This window comes from Strigops habroptila, chromosome 1 (genome assembly GCF_004027225.2).
Source record: "Strigops habroptila isolate Jane chromosome 1, bStrHab1.2.pri, whole genome shotgun sequence".
Taxonomy (NCBI): domain Eukaryota; kingdom Metazoa; phylum Chordata; class Aves; order Psittaciformes; family Psittacidae; genus Strigops; species Strigops habroptila.
The window spans coordinates 5,743,972-5,765,236 of record NC_044277.2 but is presented as its reverse complement, the minus strand read 5'-3'; the positions used below and the strand labels follow the sequence as shown (position 1 = coordinate 5,765,236).

General features: G+C 40.1%; 1 protein-coding gene across 4 annotated transcripts in view; it reads right to left on the bottom strand.

Annotated features, from left to right (window-relative positions):
• The window catches only part of FAM135B (family with sequence similarity 135 member B), a 205,928-nt gene that overhangs the window by 54,081 nt on the left and 130,582 nt on the right, over window positions 1–21,265 (bottom strand). For all 4 annotated transcript variants that reach the window (XM_030502179.1, XM_030502196.1, XM_030502206.1 and 1 more), the window contains exon 7: window positions 10,538–10,664. In XM_030502179.1, coding sequence (XP_030358039.1) covers window positions 10,538–10,664 — 127 coding nt within the window. The remainder of the gene's footprint in view (window positions 1–10,537; window positions 10,665–21,265) is intronic.

Sequence of the window (21,265 nt, the reverse complement as noted above, 5' to 3'; positions counted from 1 at the left end):
TCCATAGAAATGGAGAAAAAATAATCCTTTTATTGGTTCTAAAGATGTTATTTTTCAGGTTACCTGAATTTTGTCCGTTATTGTATTGTGAAAAATAATTAACAGAAGATCTCTTGCAAGATCCTACTTGAAGGTTTGTTTTAAAATCAAATAAGGCAAATTAATTTCCATTCCTTTCCCAGTTATTTTGCTGTGTATTTATCCTGTGGCTCCAAGAGTTCCACCACTCAGATAATTCAAGTTTCTAAAGTGACCAAACAAGATCCATTGCATTTTTCTCTTAGAAATGTTTCAAAACCTGGTGGTTTTTTTTCTGTAGCATGACTTTATTTCAACCAATCACACCCCAAAACAATCATTTCTAGCCTTGGTTACAGGCACCCTCCTTCTTGCCAACAATCAGTCTGCACATGAAATGCTCTGCTTTGGCCTAGGTGCAATAATGCTGGTCTTGTCTTGGATGTGGGGGGATGTGATTTCTATGCCTTCTGCTGCCAGGAAACAGCTCAATGTTTAATGCTGTCATTATGCTGCCTTCCTGAAGTCTTCACTTATGACACTCTCAGGCAATGAATCATTTATAGCTCTTTGACATGCATGCAAACATACATCAAATTGCAAAGGCAATTATAAACCAATGTACAGTCTTTTTCATCACTTCAGAAATCCACAATTTCTATTTTTAACACTGAAACAGAAGTAATGGCTAATCAGAAACTTTCCTGGGTATGTTACTTTAAGACAACTATATTAATTTGCTGTAATTTACTGCAACAAAATGGGGAACTTTTGAATAGCTGGAGCTGTATAAATTTGCATAAGTATTGCATTTTCAAGGTTCATTTTCCTAGCCCAGTAGATACCTCCTGTATTATGCATAGTACATATACCAGCCCTCAAGTAATTTACACTCAAAGACAATCAAATTCCATGAGCCTTGAGGAGCTTACCATCTGCAGGCCATCATTTTATGGTTTTAAATAAAATACTTCTAATGAGTTCAGTAGAGGAGAAAGAGGGTTTGACTGACAGCTCTGGTGTTTGTTTACAAAAGAAACACGATACATAGAGCAGAAACCGTGTGTTACCCTGGAACATAACTTCACATTGCTCCGGAGGTGCCCCACTCTGCCCTGCTGAAGCATTTACCCTTGCTTCTCATCAGCCAACTCTGTTGACCAGTGCCAGGTAGACCTAATTCCAAAAGAGGTGGTGAAGGTTGCTTCAAGACCTAACAAAAACCTGTGAGATGACAATGGCATTTGGGTTGGGTCATCAAAGAGCAGACTGCAACTGACTTTATGGCTTTATGGAAAGAGTTTGGGAACATCTTGGAAGACCTTATTGCAGCCTTTCAATACTAAAAAGGGGGCTTATAAGAAAGATGGGGACAGACTCCTTAATAGGGCCTGTAGCGATAGGAGAAAGGGTAATGGCTTTAAACCGAAAGAGGGGAGATTTGGACTAAGGAAGATAAGGGAGAAACTCTTCACTATCAGGGTGCTGAAACACTGGAACAGAGGTTGTAGATGCCCCGCCCCTGGAAACATTCTAGGCCATGCTGGACAGGGCTTTGAGCAACCTGATCTAGTTGAAGATGCCCCTGCTCATTGCAGGTGAGTTGGAACTAGATGATTCTTACAGGTCCTTTCTAACCTAAACCATTCTCTAATTCTACAAACATCACAAGCAGGAAAGCAAGTGCAATAAGCTGTTGGCCTTACCTGTCTTACCAGAAACCAGAGGCTACAGATGAATGATACTACAGCTTCTTCACACTTCATGACACACTCAGCTATCCTTGGATAATATAGTGACTGAGTGCATGGATGGCATCAATACACCAGACAATATTCAAATACCATACTATGCAGCTGGGAATGGCAGAGGTAAATACTACTGTAAAACCAGACTTCAAGAGAAATTTTTCTTCTACAGAAGATCTTCTAAAATTGTTCTTATCTTGCCATGAAGCTTCAAAAAATGCTTTATGTATATTGGCTAAACTTTAATGTTATTCTCCTCTGTCTGGCAATACTTTTGAGAATCATAGCACACTGACCCATCTCTATTCTCTTAGCCCATTTTTTCCTGTTTGTCAGACTACTGAAGCTTGTCTGATCCTCAGAGAACTCATGAGATCATTGAAGCAGATGCAGTCATTTGTGCACAAACTGATGTCAGAGGGACTATGCTTCCTTGGGAGGAAGTGTTCCTCTCAAGCACTGCTCCAAAACTCGTAATTCATACTAGCTGAGAAACTGATTCTTGGGTCGTTATGACCAGTGTGATGACTTTGAACAGAGATACAGGCTCTTGCTATCACTTGAACATGTGTTTCCACAAAACAAGACAAACTGGTTGGAAAAACAGGGAATCTCTTTTCTGATTCCCCAGTCCCCGAGCTGTTGTCTGGGACACCTGCCAATAGCAAAGGGTTAGCTTCCAGATGATGGATCTTGGCTGTGCTGCTGGCATCTGTGCTCCTGTTGGAAAGGCTGTCAACTTGGAAGCTATGAGAGTTGATTAGGTCTCCTTTCAAGAACTCTCTCATCATCAGTCAGTGGGAGTTATTGCCTAGTGTTCTTCAGGGCATATAAAGATATTTTTTCAACAAAGTACCACTGGAAAAAAGAAATACTGAGAAGAAAGAAAAACTGTATCATAGAGCACTCTATCAAAAGGTAGAGAGCAGCCAAGTCCACTTCCTAAAGTGCAGAGTATAAAGGCTTTTCCTGCTGCTCATGCACTCCATTTCAGGAAAGAAAGAAAGAAACATCTGTTCCATTCCCCCTCCTATAAACTTCCTCAAAAATCAGCGCTGAAATCTGTAGAAAGAGAAAACTTTAAATGAAAAGATGTTGGTCGAATGAATGACTGTACAACAGTGGATTTCAGTCCCAAAATGAGAAATTATGGTGGTGGGAGCCCAAATAAGTTCTTCAGTATATAACTGTAATAGTAGCCATGGAAGAGAAATAAGTTCTCCGTGCTCATTCTACCTTTTACCACTCCTCTCACAACTACTTTAAATTAGCCACAAAAAACTTCTTTTCAGCTAAACAAGACCAGGTTTGATTGACTTTTTCACAGTGGTGTGCAGAGAAACAGGAAGATTGCAAAGAGAATGCAGCAGTCTGATTCTTTCCAATACCTGAGCATTGCAGGGAAATAGCAAAAAAAGTAGGTATGAAAAGTGGAACTTCCTATTCAAATTCTATTGATTTTCAAAAGGAATCAATTATCAATTCAATATGAGCAAATCCTGTGGATTTCCTCCTGAAGGAAACTCCATCAACATCCTGCATGGTGTGTCACAAGAATTTCCAGATTATTTCATGGCATTTTCATTGAACACCCATAGTGAAAAGATTGCAAAGCTTTTTCAACATCATGTTTTAGGCCTAATCCCAAATTAATCTCAGTTTTGAACTCTCTTGTAATGCAGAGCATTGCCTTGCTGTAATCAGCATATGCCAGATCAGAAAGTAAGAACCTCAGGAAAGAAAAATGATGGTGATTAAAGAAACTAGTTATTCTCACATTATTAGTTACCATGTTTTCTGCTACTGCTAGGAAATCATTTAGTTCTTTCTGAAGATCAACCATTTATCTTCAGGCAACTGAAGATTAAAGACTTTGTCAGTAATTATCACAAATGGCGCCCTGAACACTGATTAAAGATACTTGTCGTTATACCTTGTAAAGAACAATATATCATCTCTCTTACTATTTCACCATAATTATGTGTTGGACATCTGCTGGAGTCCAACCACAACTAATCACTGTTTGCTAAAGCAAGACAGTGAAAGAGTCCTGTTCCTAAGTAATACATAACAGCTATCTTACACACTGAACTTCTGAATCAGTAAAATCAGAATCTTCATTATGCCTAAAGTTTGTAAAAACTCAGACATTGTTTGTGAAACATCTGTCTTGGTACACGGTTAAGAAGAAAAAAACATAAACCACTTGGCAACTTCATAGCCCTGTGGACACACCAGGTCCCTTTTTTCCTAGTAGGAGATAGGGAACTTCTGCTAGCTTCAAAGATAGAAAAAAAATAAATAGGAAAATACACATTGCCCTTCCTTTAAAAGGAAACAGTGGAGTTTTAGTCTTTTGCAAAGTTTCAGTTCTTTTGCAGAAGTAACGATGGATTTAAGTTAGGAAGATGGCTGCTGTACCTATAAATAAAAGAATAAAAGGATGTTATTAATCTCTGCATTAAGGTTCCTATGTCTGAAGAAAAATGAATTTCACAGCTATGTATTCATCTTCTTCCAACTTAAACTGGGATTTCATGCTAAAATTCCCACAATGGATCCTACATGGGCTATTCTCTGATGCACAATCTTCCTTCTTCAAGAGCTGAAAAAGTGAAGTATTGTGGACAAAGAGCCATAACTATACAGCAGAAAAGAAGAATAAACCACAAATGACTCCTATGTGACACAAAAATGTGGGTTTGAATTACATTTTGTTGTTAGGCTGAAACAGCCTTGGTTTTTAATGTGTTGCTGAAAAGATGAAAATATTATCAAACTAATAAACTCTGGGAAAGAACTCTTAGCCTCAATGTAATTTTATCTGAATGACACTCCTAGTTCTCGCATGATGCCAGGCATACACTTTATGTCTTTTGGGATAGCTACATCAATGCTACATTGAAGCAGAAGAAGAACACTTCTTATGAAACACCAGTGCCTTAGTAATAGAAAGTCATATGATTAATCAATCTCATTACTTAGAAGTCAATTTATCTGCAGTGCAACTGCTATCCAAATGAAAATAAGATTACTGTGTGTATAGCTTATTAATAAACCCCAGTATGTCATTGACTCAACTTGATTATAACACAGCAGGCATGTGATGCACAATATTACAAAGACATTAAACCAGCCTGACAACAATGGATACAGAAGAGGTGTATGGTACAGGGTAACACATAAATCTCTTGAAGTATAAGTGACCTGTCAACTTTTAGTTCTGCAAGGAACATTTTATTTTATTGTAGATGTAGGATCTGCAGATATTCTTCAGTGTCCGGCTCTTATGGCTGCTGAGATAACCTGAAACAATGAGTCAGTGTGATGTTCAGATCCAGACCTCGTAACCTCCAAAAGCACCCCTTGAATTTTCTCACAGGGAAAACAACTTAGTAGACCCTACGGGGTTGCCTCTGAGGGAAGTCAGTCACACAGAGCTCATGAGTCTGTAGTAGATATGATCCTAATTTGAACGTATTGTTAATCTAGTGTGATACATATTGTCTGTGAGAGTAGGTTACGGGCTGAAGAGAGCATGAGAAAGTACTAGTACATTTTCTTGTTCTGTAGACTGTTCTCTAATGGGTTTTCAACTCCAAAAGCATCTTCCTTCATGTTTATCTGACAACAAAAAATTCTTATTTCAGTAAGGAATAACTGTTTTTTCAATTGCACTTGAAAGGAGAAGCATAGTATAGATAGAGAGAAATTAGTAGAAAAGGAGGGAAGGAGGAATGGAGAAGGGGAAGATCCCTGTTTGCTGGGTAGATGACAGGGAAGAGAGCGAAAGACATAACAAAAAAACTATCACTGAGGCTTAAATAGGATTAATTATTACAACTATTCTGCTAAACCAAGCGATGCGGAAGCTGCCAGAGGTGTTCAGAAGTCGCTTGGAGAGAGCTAGGGAAAATGCACATGTACAGTCCAAAGCCCCTGGCATTTAATTAGTCTCTGCACTAAGAAGTCAGAAGTGTAGAACAAGGAGCCTTCAGGATCTATCATTAAGCAGTGGCACCTCGGCAGCCCAAACACACAGCAGATTAGCTCAGGAAGCGGCAGGATGAGCTGATGACTGATAAAGGCTTTCTTTAGAAATGAAGGCAGTCACCTGCATTTTCAGTAAGGAAACAGCAAATGAACTACACGAACTAGATGAGAAATGCTGCAGTCAATCGTATGGGACTAAAAAGAAAATTTGCTCTCTGATGGACCATGTTTATGAGGAAGAAAGAGGTAAAATGAGATGCACGACCTAGAGATGATATATCGAGAATCCTCTACTTTGTATTCAACAGATGGCTGGAAAACATGATTTACTACTATTAACATCAGATTTCAGCACAATTCTGGTTTTCCTGAGGGCTTAGTGCTACTGTAAATCCAGCCACTACTGTACTGAAGCTATGTGTTCAAATACTGTCTGAACCATGTGTGGGGGGTTGACCTTGTCTGGCTGCCAGGTTCCCACCAAGCCACTCAATCACTTCCCTTCCTCTACAGGACAGAGGGAGAAAAATAAAACAAAAACCTCATAGGTCAAGATAAGGACAGGGAGATCACTTACCAATTACTGGCACGGCCAAAACAGACTCTATGTGGGGAAATTAATTTAATTTATTACTAATTAAACTGAGTAGAATGAGAAATTAGAGCAAATCTGAAACCTCTTCCTTCAGGGCACAACCACCTCAGCTGGCATGGGGTCCTCCATGGACTGCAGCGGGAGAACCTGTGTCACCACGGTCTTCACCACAGGCTGCAGGGGAATCTCTGCTCTAGCAACTGAAGCACCTCCTCTCCTTCCTTCTGCACTGACGTTAGTGTCTGCAGGGTTGTTTCTCTTACATTTTCTCACTCTTCTTTCTCACAGCTGCTGCACAGTGGTTTTTACCCTTTCCTAAGTGTGTTATCACAGAGGTGTTACCAACGTTGCTGATAGGCTCAGCCTTGGACAGTGATGGGTCCATTATGAAGCCAGCTGGAACTGGCTCTTTCTAACGTGAGGGCAGCTTCTGGTGTCTTCTCACAGAAGACACCCCTGCTACCAAAACCTTGCCACATAAACCCAACACACCATGCTACTAGTCCACCTACTGAGTATGATGACACTAGCGAGGGCAAAGTTTACTTTTGTGAGCCAGTCTGCTTCTTGGCTTTGTAGAAATTATGCCATTTCTGGGAAACTGAAAAAATTGAATAAATTGCAGTTAGTAAGAGCCTCAAAGTAAAGAACTAATTCACTGGGGTTTTAACCCAGGCATCTCCTAGACTTGAAGAAGAGGACGCAATAGGAATGATTTAGAGTTGTTACGAATTGGAGGCCTCTGCTCAAATGGAAGTATTCTGGAAATAATCTGGCAGTGATAATGGGGAAAAAGAAAAGCTATTTTTGTTTTACTCTCAATAGGTAAACCTCAAATAAAGAACGTCTTAACTGTTTGCAGCCTTACAGAGAACTGAATAATCAGATTCAGTTCCCTAGAAAAGACATCAGACAGAAGACACCTGCCCTGTGTCTGAAAAGCTTAAGCCTGGAGACTTCTCAGATGAAAGAAAATACAGAAATGTACATGAAAAGTAGAAGGATCCAAACTTAGCTTTGCAGAGATGAAAAAAACCCAATGGGATAGACCAACATCAAGTGTTTCACAGTATTTTATGACATAAAAGGGAACTAACCCAAGTCTCTTTAAAATTAATTTTCCCATGTCCTGCTGCCCAGTGATGCTTTGTCTGCCTTGGAAGACAAGATATATTAATTGTTCTTGCCTAGATTTAGCCAGTTGCATCAAATTAGAGTAGCTTACAAATAAACAAACAAACAAAAAGTGTGGTATATCTTGAGGTAAGGGATTCAACAGTTATTAATTTTGAGATGCGGTAGGCAAGGCCCAATGCAATATATATATAAAGTGAGTAGAGAGTTCTGCAGTTTTCATCTAATAAAATGGGTAGGACCCATTCTCATGCCCACTGATGTTGATTGCAAAATTCCCCAAACCTGGACATGTCTATGAAGTTATATTTTACAAACACATTCAAACAACTTGGAACAGAATCTGTAAGTTTGTAAAGGGAAGTAAGCTTGACTCAGGGTAAAGCATTGCAGCATTGTAAAAAGTAATATTATTATTCTTCCTTCAATCCCTCATGGCTTGATAAAAACTCCACATAAACCACTATTCACTTGGACTCACTTGGAGCCAGGTTTACCCCAAGAGCAGTTTCTTTTCTAGCTCTGAATTTTTATTTTTTATGTTAAGACAAGAGCCATAGTCTTTACTCATTAACATACTTCATGGACAGCAAATGCAAAAAACCCATCACAGTCTATTAAATTAAAATTCTCAGATCAAAACCAGACGTCATGACTTATAGAGGCCCCTGAAGCTAAGCAAATGCACATCTGACCATGTGGAGGTGGAGTGTATAGCATTTTATTTATAATTGTTTGGGGGGTGATGTTCTGATGATCTGCAGGGTAGCAGAGTGCTAAAGTCAGCTTATGATAGAGGACTTTCATCTGGGTATTTAGTAAGTCACCTGCTAGGATCATAGAATCATAGAATGGTTTGCGTTGGAAAGGACCTTAAGATCATCTAGTTCTAACCCCTTGCCATGGGCAGGGATGCTTCACACTAGACTATGTCACCCAAGGCTCTGTCCAACCTGGACTTGAACACTGCCAGTGATGGAGCATTTATCACTTCTTTGGGCAACCTGTTCCAGTGTCTCACCACCCTCACAGTAAAGAACTTCTTCCTAATATCCAACCTAAATCTCCCCTGTTTCAGTTTAAACCCATTGCCCCTTGTCCTATCGCTACAGTCCCTGATGAAGAGTCCCTCTCTGGCATCCTTGTAGGCTGCTATGAGGTCTCCATGCAGCTTCTGTAATATTGATTGTATTGGGTCTGGCTGAGATGAAGTTGATTTTCCCCATAGCAGTCCTTATAGTGCTGTGCTTTGTATTGGTAGCTAGAAAGGTGTTGATAATACGCCAGTGGTTTGGCTACTGCCAAGCAGTGCTTGCACAGCATCAAGACTGGATTTCCAGCATTCCCCCTTCACCAGTTGGCTGGGAGTGGACAAGATCATGGGAGGGGACATAGTCAGGACAGCTGACTCAAACTGGCCAACAGGATATTTCATGCCACATGGCGTCTGCTGCGCAATAGAAGCTAAGAGAAAGGAGGAGGAGGAGGGGCATTCATTACTATGACGCTTGTCTTCTGGAGTAACCACTAAGAGCACTGAACCCTGCTTCCTGGCAAGTGGCTGGACACCGCCTTCTGATGGGAAGCAGAGAACAAACCTTTTGTTTTCCTTTGCTTTTGTTGGCCTTTGTTTTTGCTTTATTTAACTGTCATTATCTTGACACACGAGTTTTTATCATCATATTTTCTCTGCCCCTGTCCTGCTGGGGAAGTGAATGATAGAGCATCTTGGTGGGCACCTGGCATCCAGACAAGGTCAAGCCACAACAATTATGCTGTCATTAAAAAAAACCAACAAAAAATCCCCAAGCCCTATGATCAAGCCTATATTGACTAATCATAGAAAGAGAAAGGTAGAATATAGAGTTTTCTTTATTTTCCAGTTAACAAAAATGCTTGAGAAGGAAATAACATTTCCTAATCAACAGCAGACCAAGATTTTTCCATGGAGGGTAAAAGGAAAAATGGGAGTGGAGAATTAGCCTTTCCATTTATCTTCCTACAATAGAGATTTGTGCAGAGGATAATGAAAGCTAAGAACCACTCTCCAAAGATGCCTCTCTCTTGTGTGACGTACAGGGGTGTAAAGAGACTAGTTTACAAACACTCGAATCAGTTATTTAAATTTATATGATGTGACTGTCTGCCAGAGAGGCAGACGCTGAGGTCAGTTTGTTTGCCAGAAGCATACAATGACCCAATGGCTCACATAGCAGCCTCAGGCCAAATATTCTCTCAGCCTGAGTTAATTCTCTGGTAGTTCTTCTACACCAGCTGCTGTAGGCTAGGGTATTTTTAACATTTATACAGAACAGAACAGCTTTGACAGGAAAGGTTGAGGGAAGCTGAGGGCAGCATGCTAATCAGAACCCTCGAATCAGGGTTTCCAAACAAGTTAATGATTCCAGTATTCTGGGTTGAATTTCTAGATCTGAGGAAACATTTCTGGCAAAAGAAACACTTCAAAACTAGCACTTAAAAAACCCCAGCCAGCCAAACAAAACACTACCCAAACCCTCCAAAAATCCACAAACCCCCAATTAATCATTATTTTCCAAACAAACAACTTCGTACTAAAAACTGCACAAGTTCTCTGCTTCACCTGCAGTAAGACCAAAGGCATACACTAACTGTAGAACCTGCCTTAAAAAAGGCAATGTGTGTAACACCCCATCACCAATGCACACAGTACTCAATACTCCAGACACAAACTTCACAACATCCTTAAGAATGACTTCAGTACTCTGGCCATCGAACATAAGACCTGACAGCAAGGACCTTTTACTGAATAATTAATTTCACCTTACAGCAGATACCTGGCCAGGTAAATCCTGCTGTAAAAGTGTCACTCGCAATCAGGGTTATATCCATACATCTTGTCTTTTCTGAAATGGTTCATAAAGGTGGGGGCTGAACCCAGGAACTGTATATCCAATTGCCAGCTGGTTCATGCAGAAATCTCTCTCCTAGTAATGTGAACCAGGGCGTGTTCTTCACAGACAATGTGGACAATGTGACCAAATGGAAGTAAGACAGGAATCCTCCTTACCTCTGAAGAAGTGGGTTTGCAGTAGCCAGCTCCAAACACTAGATTTTCTAATGACATACTGGACTGGTCTGGTCCTGCCTCCAGGTTGCCTTTACCAAGCCACGAGCCCTTCCCTGGGCGAGCAAAACTGAAAGAAGAAAAATTGAGAAGAAAAATAATCAGAGCAGTATTGTTAGAGTAATTTTTGTCCCTTTCTTGGCATTCAGTCCAGTGGTTTGAGTATTATCATTCACTCAGTCCGTCCTCTGCTGTCTTACAGATCTCTTTCCAGCATAACTTCTCAACATTACAATTTTTCCATCCATGCACATATAAAATACTCTTATCTAGCTTCTCATCAGCTTACATCTTAAATGATAAAATATCTTTCTCTCTAGCTTTAACCATATTGCTGTTCATTTTGAACTGTGTAATTGTGAATCTCCCTACACTACCAACATCCTTTATAGCTCATCCTAATCTTTTATTACAGATTGGATGTTTAGTTCGCACTTCTCACTGTTCTATAACATAAAGCTTCCAGCACCAAAAATGACAAGACTTCAGCCCGAAACTGCATTTCCCTCTGCTGGGTGCAGTCCATTCATTTGGGATGTGTTCTTCCATACCCATGCGCAACACAATTTTGCTGTTATCCAAATTCTTTCTCAAAAGCCTGACAGAATTTAAGTTGGTTTAGGCTGAGATCATCGCTTCTCACTGCTGACTATTATAGTCATAGTGTTCCCTTCTGACTGTATCTGTATGTCTCCTGTTTTATAGCATGGACCCATTAAAAGTGAAACATCTTGTTTGGAGTTTGCTTAGCATTGAGCCTGCCAGAGTCCTGATGTGCAGCTAGGGCTCTTATTCTGGATTAATCTGAGCAAATGTCTACATCCCAGTTAACTATGTAGGCTGCCTTTATATTCACTGGAGAGGAATTGACATTTCCAGGGTGTGAGTCATCTGTTTCTGAAGTAGTGATATCAAATAGGTCAGATGAGTTTCACCCTCAGAGTGCTTATTTCTTATTGTGGACTATAAAGAGAGACCAGAATGACTGCCTCATAAACAACTGACGTTTGGTGAGATAAACCCCACTCTTAGACCCTGTAATAACATGTGCAGTATGTAAACTACATCAAGATTTCAAGAAAGAAATCAAGCTAGTTGTGGTGAATACAATGAGCCAAATGACTTCGTCTAAATGGTGATGCAAGCAACCATAGTTGTTCTTAAAAAGGACGCACTTGGGCCACAACAACTCCATGCAATGTTCCAGGATTAGGGAAGACTGGCTGGAAAGCTGCTTGGAGGAAAAGGACCTGGGGGTGCTGAACATGAGCCAGCTCGTGCCCAGGCAGCCAAGAAGGCCAAGAGCATCCTGGCCTGTATCAGCAATAGTGTGGCGAGCAGGGCCAGGGCAGTGATCCTCCCCCTGTACTGGGCACTGGTGGGGCTGCACCTTAAATCCTGTGTTCAGTTCTGGACCCCTCACTACAAGAGAGACATTGAGGTGGTGGAGCAGGTCCAGAGAAGGGCAACGGAGCTGGTGAAGGGCCTGGAGCACAAGTGTGATGAGGAACGGCTGAGGGACCTGTTGGGGTTTAGTCTGGAGAAGAGAAGGCTCAGGGGGGACCTTATTGCTCTCTACAACTACCTGAACGGAGGTTGTAGTGAGGTGGGGTTGGTCTTTTCTCCCAAATAACAAGTGATAAGACAAGAGGAAACAACCTCAAGCTGCACCGGGGAGGTTTAGTTTGGATATTGGAACAATTTCTTCATCAGAAGAAGGTGCTCAGGCATGGGAACAGGCTGCCCAGGGAAGTGGTGGAGTCACTGTCCCTGGAAGTGTTGAAAAAACATGTAGATGAGGCCCTTGGTATCATGGTTTAGTGGTAGCTTTGGCTGTGCTGGGGTGAAGGTTGGACCTGATGATCTTAAAGATCTTTTCCAACCTAAATGATTCTATGATTCTGTGTAGGTGAATTGAACTAATGAACTACAGAGAAAAACACATTTACTCAGCGCAAAGGTAATGCCACTGAGTTTGTGCTACAGCTTTCAGACTGGGATCACCATCCACAGGCACCTGATACCCATCCTGGCATCCCAAATTACATCATATGCAGGAGACCTGGTCTCCTTGAAAGGACAGAAGTTTCCAAGGTGGAGAGCACCAAAAAACATTTAAAAAGCATAATGTGCCAGAACTAAAAGCCACAGGGCAGTGCCATTCATTCTGCCAAAACTTTCAATCTAAGGTTGTTTCTCGATGTAAATATGTATCACGTGGCTACATCAGTTCGTATCAGCCATTATTCATGGATATCTACACCTGATTCAGTTTTTAAGGACATGTAAGAGTTCTGGCTGCTATACTGAAACCCACAACAAAAGAACGGATGCTTATGCTAAGGACACAAGATGAATGCAAGGTCAGCAATACTTGTTATCACCCAAATTACTGGTGAGGTTCTGATATGCAGGGAAACTGAGTGATGTGTGCAACGCCAGAAAAAGAAATCTCAAGCAAAATTAGGAATTGGACCAGTGTCAGAAGGTTAATCATAAATCCCTGCCTTGCCTCAAGTCAAACTGCTGTTTCTTATATATCACCTAGCATTCATACACTGACAAAAAAGAACATTCCATAAGGGGATGGAGGGTAAAAGACCTTAGCATATATTTCTATGTATGAACTTTTGTGATCCAAGAAATTTCCAGCTGTCTGCTTCTGGACAGCATGAAGTCTTTCCACGTATTTCATACATGCAACATTTAATAAAAAAATAAATAAATAAACTAAAGCAATTTCAAAGAGCCAAGAGGTAAAAACTGCTCTGAGTAATTTCAGATGTTATTGGATAATATTGTCTGCCCTGGTTTGCTGAAAAGGCTCAGGAAGCAGAAATAAAAAAATTATTGCTATGGTATCAGAGAGAAAAGCTTAAACAAATGTTGCCTGCACACAAAACCTCCTCATTTGAATATTAGCAAAGCTTTCAAAGGCTTTAAGGGAGAGAAAAGCACTTTTTAATGCCTTTTTAATTTATTTATATTTTGCTTTTACAGCAGAGAAGGGATTTAAATCTGTTGGTTTTATGGAAATTGATTTCATATAGCACTGTAAAACAAAAACCTTTTTTCAGGAAACCTGCCATAATGTCATCTGTCTGGGAGGGAAAGTTTAGCTGGAAAGCTTACAAACTGCTAAAATTCCCCTAATGCTTTCTGAAGTCCCTAATACTTGAAGACAATTTTTACTCACAATAATGTGTTAATTTCTGTCTTATTTTATTTATTCCTGCAACCACGTTCATTTGTATGAATCTTGACTCTTGGTTATTTACATGACTATTTAATAGCATTGATTTAATATAAACATTTATATCCTTATCCTGTATGTTAACCTTAGCTTTTGAGACAGGATGAAGAAGGTCAAAAGAGGTAATGTGTGTGTGTTTGACAGAATTAACATGGGTGCAGAAGTAATATTTTCATTGAAAGAAACAATTTTTTCTTATTTTATTTTTTAGTTGTTCTTTTGATGACCTTATCCATGAGATATCTTTATCCTTCAGAGAAGTCTCATAGTTCTTATAGCAGCCATCTATGGACACATACATGCCTTGTATGTACATACAGGTTGCCTCGAAAAGTCTATTTTTTCCTGTGGTGTAGCCTGCAAGATACCAGCAATCAAAATGTAAGAACTTTCTGACTCAGAGGTTATACTCAGGCAATTATTTCCAGCAGTCATGGTTACCTTCTATGAATCTGCCTTTTTGATTTATACTTTTGGTCTTTGTAACATCTTTTGGAATGAATTGCACATTGTAACATGTGCTGGACTTTCTGTTTGTTTTGAATCTGTTGTTGGAGAGCTGAATGTGGTACCTTTTAGATCCTATATTGTGCAAAATATTAAATAATCATTCCTATATTTTATCTTCTGTGGTCAATTCTCTAACATGTAAACAGATGGCAGTTCCCTAGCATAATGGATTTGGCCTTGATAAATGTTAATTCAGATGTGTTATTGAAGTAATTCAGAATAAATGCTGTAGGCCAGTTTAATAAAGCATAATATTCCCTTTGAGATTAAACTCCTCCAAAAAGAAATAACTTTTTTTATTTTTTCATTCACCGTTTTTTTCAAAATTAATAGCTTTAAGAGCTTTTTTTTTTTTTTTTTTGGTGAGCAAAACTTGATTTCTTCATGAATTGTAGTTTTCAGCGGAATGGAAAAAGAAAAAACTTTAAGATTGGGATCTGGAAAAAACCTAGCTGACATTATATGAAACGGTCAAACTGTAAAAACAAACAAAAACGCCCCACAATTATCATATTCTAATGACCAGAAATTATAATCTTGTGATTTTCCCTGCCCATGGTAGGAGGTTGGAACTACATGATCTTAAGGTCCTTTCCAACCCCAACTATTCTACGATTTTATGAACCAGGAGTGGAAGTTGAAGAAATGAACTTGCTTCCCATTTAGGCGAGGTCATATGGAAAAAAAGCTTCTTTTTTTGTCAGTCCCTTATGCATAAAGTATTTCTGATTTTAAAGAAATGAAAAATATAAGTAAGTCTTATAGAAATAACACACACAGAATCAAATCCTCATATCCTCCACTGACAGCACCATTTGCATTTCACCAGGAATGTCCTTCAGAACCCACAGGTCAGGAAAAATGTAATGAACAACACCGGTTTCCCTCAGTGTTCTAACTCAAAACTTTAATATGGCTTTTGGCAAATTACTACCAGCACGTGCACATAGGTTACATGGATGACCTGTTACTCATTTTTGAGACTAACGTGGATACTGACAGATTGTGCTCCTCTGCACATTTCTCTCTTACACAAGGAGTTTCACTAAGGTTATAATCAGTGATTATAAAATGTTCTGAGCTCCTTGGGTAAAACTGATAAGATTTATTAAAATTAAATTTGTAATAGAAACAGATATCTCTTCCTACATCCCAAACAGAGTCGGGGGGGATCTGGTTTGAAATCTCTTAGTGATTTTGATTGCTGGAAAACACTGGTTCATTTGTCCTGAACTTAACCTTAGTTGCTATAAAACTTGAAAGCAGGTCAAGTCATGTGGTGACATTTATTTAGTTTGGGGTGGGGTTACTTTCCTTTTTGGTTTTGGGGGGAAAGTTGAAAGTTTGCTTCAGAAATAGTCATATATTTTTTATGTGACATCTTGGCTGGTAGCTTAGGAGAATGGCATATCAAAGTGGAGGTTTATCTTTGCAGATACATAGCAAAGAGTAACAAATAAAAGAAAATGCAAAGGAAAACCCATCTAGTTCTTATGCAAGAGTTCTTAGAGGAAAAAATATAAACCAGTATTATTTTAATAAATGTATTATGGAAGCAATAGCTCTTTACCGCATAAATATTGCATTTCTTCCTATGGATTAATTTATTTCTAAATAGGATGCAGAGAGAAGATAATTCATTAACTTTACTACCCAGAATTACATCTTTGGCAGTTTCGAATATAAACTGCCCATAAGTAGGTGCCAGCTACATTTACAATCATAAAAAAAATTGACCTGCATGTTCTGCATCCAGATTCAAGGTGCACAGGGTAGTAGAGTGTGTGTTACAATAGACATATCAGCTGTGCTTTTGAGGAACAATAGGATGCCTGGGAATAAAAGAATTTAGGTGAGAGAAAATTGCTCAAGGGTGGCCAGGGTTGGCCTGTTTCCTCAGTGCGGTGGAGCAGAGCAGAACTAGGTCAGGGCTGAAACCTTCAAATAGTCTCTGTTTCTTTGATTATATTTCCTCTTCCCAGAGCAGAACAAGTTCAAGTCACCGAAAAATTCAGTATCTGTGTCTTGGTTTCTCCACCAGAAAAATTTCTATTACATTAGTTGCCTATCTGAGATGCCACCAAGATTTCACATTTCTCATGCGGTGATTTGGATGTGGGCAATTAAGAATTCAATGTTAACAAGTAAAATCCTGAAAGTCTACATTGCTTTTCGCATAGATGTATGTATGAAAGTGAGGAAAAGAATAGAAAGTTGAGGAACACCCAGAAAGCTGTGGCCATCAAATGAACTCGATTCTGCACAGTCCTTAGGCAAAGCAGAGCTTTAGGGAGACCAGCCTGTAGAGAGAGTAGCAGTTTGATGCTGAAAACCAGCTCCTACGTTTCCAGTAAGCTTTTAGGGGAAGAAAGTATAAATCATTTGAAGTCACTGGATAAATTTGCAGTATAAGACATGCCAACCAGATCCTATTGTCCATGCTGCTTAACAGGAAACAGCATATAGGGCATTGTTTTCAGTGTGGGAAGCTATGTGTGTGGGAGAAAGTATGTATTAGAGCACTTGTTTCAGAATTTATTTACAAGTTGTATTTTTACTTACAAACCATAGCGTATGCTAACTCCTCATGGGAAGGAGTGGTGCAGAGGTCTATAGAATTAATGAAGCAGGTAACCATGTTTCTTGCTGCTTGCTTCCTAAATGAGTCCAATATAACAAAGGCAGCTTGCAGCATACCTGAGACTAAATAGTACACCACGGACATATCCCTTTGGGAAAAGCAGAAATATTTCTTGAAATCTGAACTGTGCTGGAGCAAAATACCTTTTCTAACAGCTGATGCTGGACTAATAACTGCTGGTTGCAGTTACAGACTGGACCAGTTGTGAAGTTGGTAACTGAGAGCTAAGGGGAAAGTTAGCGCCTCAGGCCAGAAACCAAACTGATCTATACCAAACAGAAAACTGGTGCCCAAAAGCCCTAACTCCACTTTCCTCCTGCAACTGCCAATGCACACTTACCCTCTGGAGCTTAGGTAAGAGAACAAAAAAGGTATTTAAGCAGTTTGTGAAAGCCAGTGCACTCATCAGGGGAGTAGTCTGAAGCCTGAACATTGTTCAATTTTTCTATCTTTTGACAGACTTGCTGGGATCATCTGTCACCCCGGGTAAAATGAGGTCGCCATAGGCAAGCCCTTTACTTTCCAAAGAGAAGTCTCATTTCTGTGATGTTAAGAGAGACATGCCCTCAGATCCTGTTCTAGGTTCACCTCTATTCCTCCCACATCCCAAAAGTCTGAAAATACAGCTCTGTGATCTGCAGCTGCCAAAAGCAATCAGTGCAGACACCACAGCCCTGCACAGCAGCTATCAGTGCAGGGAGCATGCATGTGGTTGGCACGCAGTGGTGTCACGATGTTCTGCTGTGTCTGGTGGAAGGGTTTGGGTGTAGGGCAAGACAAGGGTGAGGGAAGCAGTGTTTTGGATCAAGACAACAGCTATTGCAACCACTGCATGCTACATCCCTGTTCTCCCCTATTACTGCACTTCTGCCTGGAAAACCAAAGTTTTGGACTTGGCCTCAAGTAGTCCAGGTTCCCCAGCCACTTCTAGGGTGTTTTTTAGAGAAGTCAAAGAACTCTAAAGGTTAAAGTGAGAATTTTTAACCAAGCTCTGGCTCAGTGTTCTGTAAAGCAAAGTCAAAGCCACCCGGCCCCTTTCCTGCTGCTCAAAGTCCCCTCTGCAGCAGCATTTCAGCATTGAGCAGCTGCTCAAGGAGCCAAGAGAGAAGGTGGTCAGAGCCCCAGAGCATCCCACTGTGCTCCTGGTCATCCCACATATAGACCGAATATGACTGTTGTAGAGATAACAGAGCTGGAGGTAAGTTGACTGCAAGTCTGCCTCATTACCTTCCTACCCAGCCTCTCACCTCCTTAGTAAATGCATAAAACCATTAGCAGCTGCCAAGAATTGGGACTCTCTTAAAAAGCTGAGGGTTATACTCTTTAGAAAAGCTGAATCACAAAATTTCCATCCAGAATCATAGAATAGAATCATAGATTCATAGAATCATAGAACAGTCTGGGTTGGAAGAGACCTTCAAAGGTCATCTAGTTCCAACACCCTTCAATGAGCAGGGACATCTTCAACTAGATCAGGTTGCCCAGAACCACATCCAGCCTGGCCCTGAGTGTCTCCAGGGATGGGGCATCCATCACCTCTCTGGCAACCTGTTTCAGTGTTTCACCACCCTCATTGTAAATAATTTTTGCCTCACATCCAGCCTGAATCTCCCCTCGTTTAGTTTAAAACCATCACTCCTTGTCCTATCACAACAGGCCCTGCTAAAAAGTCTCTCCCCATCTTTCTTATAGGTCCCTTTTAAGCACTGAAAGGCCTCAATAAGGTCTCCCTGGAGCATTCTCTTCTCCAGGCTGAACAACCCCAACTCTCTCTGCAGTTCCTCCTAGGAGAAGTGCTCCAGCCTCCTGATAATTTTTGTGGCCCTCCTCTGGACCCTATCCAACAGTCCTTTCCTGTACTAAGGACTCCAGAGCTGGATGCAGTACTCCAGGCGGGGTCACACTAGAGCAGAGTAGAGGGGCAGAATCACCTCTCTTGACCTGCTGGTCATGTGTCTTTGAGTTTACCCCAAGTTGCGACTGGCCTTCTGGGCTGCAAGAGCGCACTGCCTGCTCATGTCCAATCTTTCATCCACCAATACCCCCAAGTCCTTCTCCTCAGGGGTGCTCTCAATCCCTTCATCTTGTATTGATACTGTGGGTTTGCCTCAACCCAGGTGTAGAATCCTGCAAAGGATCCCAAAAACATGAATTTCACTCATTTTTGGTTTGGTAAAAGGTGAGGGCTTCAAAGTGTCAAACCTAATGTAATATTTATTATATAAGAATTATTAACCAGGACAAACATCAACATCAAAATGTTCTCTTGTCAAAAAACAGGAGTCAATGGAAGCACTCCGGCAAGATTTGCCCAGCAGGAGCTATTTGTGGGTGTACACTACCCTTCAGGGAAAGATGTGAATCAGTCTTGCGGGTTTCCCTACTGTTTTCACTGTTTAAATACAGGCAACAGGCAAGAAATTTGGAGAAGAGTATTGGATTTGCTCACAAAGCTAACAAGATATGAAAAGCTGAGTCCACAGGGCATATGTGAGCAAATATCTGTGCTTCAGGCAAAGTTGTTTTCCAGGACAACTTCAGGACAGCAGTGAATTTCAATTGTACATAATGTGTGATCCTTATTTTCAGGGTAGGTCTAGAAATATTGCTGGTTTACATTTATATGTATGCATATGTGTATAAACAATATGTATGTACATGAAAAGTACATACTATGATGGCACAGTCAAGGTAGCAACCTAAACACAGTGAAATACTGCATGGATATTTTTCCCAGACAATGTAACTATCTGGTGTTTATTTTTTTCTATAATGTGACAAAAAAGATTTTGCAGTCATTTGGGTTCTATTGTGCTACAAAAATAAAGATCTGATTGTACAATTAAACCTTTTTGTCTATATTCCCAGTAAACTCCAATAAGTGACAAGCAGGAAAGCTTTGAGCTGTGAGAAAACCAGATTTTAGTTGGCTGGTTTTGTTTCAGAATGCTTGGAACTGGCATCCTTTGGCACTAATGTCTTCACCCTGATTTATATTTAGAAAATGCCCGATATAAAAAGAAGCAGCTAAATCCTCAGTATCACACTTTAAAATGATTTTACTGGCTTAAGCGATCGAGACTCTATATTGCATTATCAAAAATCTTCCTTTTACTGCATCAAGTAAAAATATTGTATAGCTCATAAATGTCCACAATATCATATTTTAAAAGCTATAATAATCTGACTATGGAACAGTTGCTCATCAGTTAGGCAAAAATATTAGGCGATTTATGCCTAATAACAGTAGCAAGACCCATTCATTAGAGGATAACAAAGCACTGAAAACAGTCATTAAGCCTGATAAGTTGTTCTTTCATCTTTTCATATAGTAGAACAATGGGCAAATTATCTGAGCAAAATTATCTGGTTAGAAGGAGTCTGTTACAATCCAATTCACAATTTTTAAAAGTCAACACACAGCAGGGAGAGACGCAGCAGTTATACCTGTACCTCAGCTGCAGAAGGTATGTCAGGATAAAGGTATGTCAGTCTGATCCATTAATACAACGCGCATCACTGTCACAACTCAACCTCTTACAATCTCAATTCATTCTGTGGCATTGAGTACAAGCAATGCCTTTACACACATGAAGAACCGAAGCAAAGATGTATTAAGTCAAGACACAAAACCTGAGATAAAAAGGGTCTATGGCTTCAACTTTTCTTTCTGACAATGCTCTCTGCACAATATTTGACAAACTTGAGTCTCCTGGTCATTTGGTAAACAGCAAGGCCTTGCTGGGGTAAGGGAAGCTGAACAATGCTGAGCCCTGCATTTTGTTTGAGGACTAAAGGAGTTCTCTCCCCCTTAGCACTCTTTATCTCACTTGATGACAAGATTGGCCACAAAGTAAATTGCCAGAAAGACCTTTGCTTCCCCTCGCCTGCTCTAAATATTAGAGGATATTGACCTCCAGCCCTGTTTTGTTTAAAGGAATTCTGAATTAGTTTCTTGTCATTATGAATCAGATAACATAAATCACACCTAGACCCTGTGGCAGCTAGAATTGTACTGCTACACAGTTAAATCAGATGATGCCGCAAAGCAAAAAATCAACAGAGCCTTATCCAGTCCTGACTCATTCATGCCTTCTTCTAGCCATGTTATGAATTATGCTAATGCACAGAGGCCACAGATGAGATTAGACTCCAACTGTCCTAAATGCTTTATAAAACAGGAGGAAAAAAAAAAAAAGTAAATGCTATTAGTCCCTTTCAGACTAAAGAAGAAAAACAGCTAAGGAGAAGAAAATTTCCACCTTCC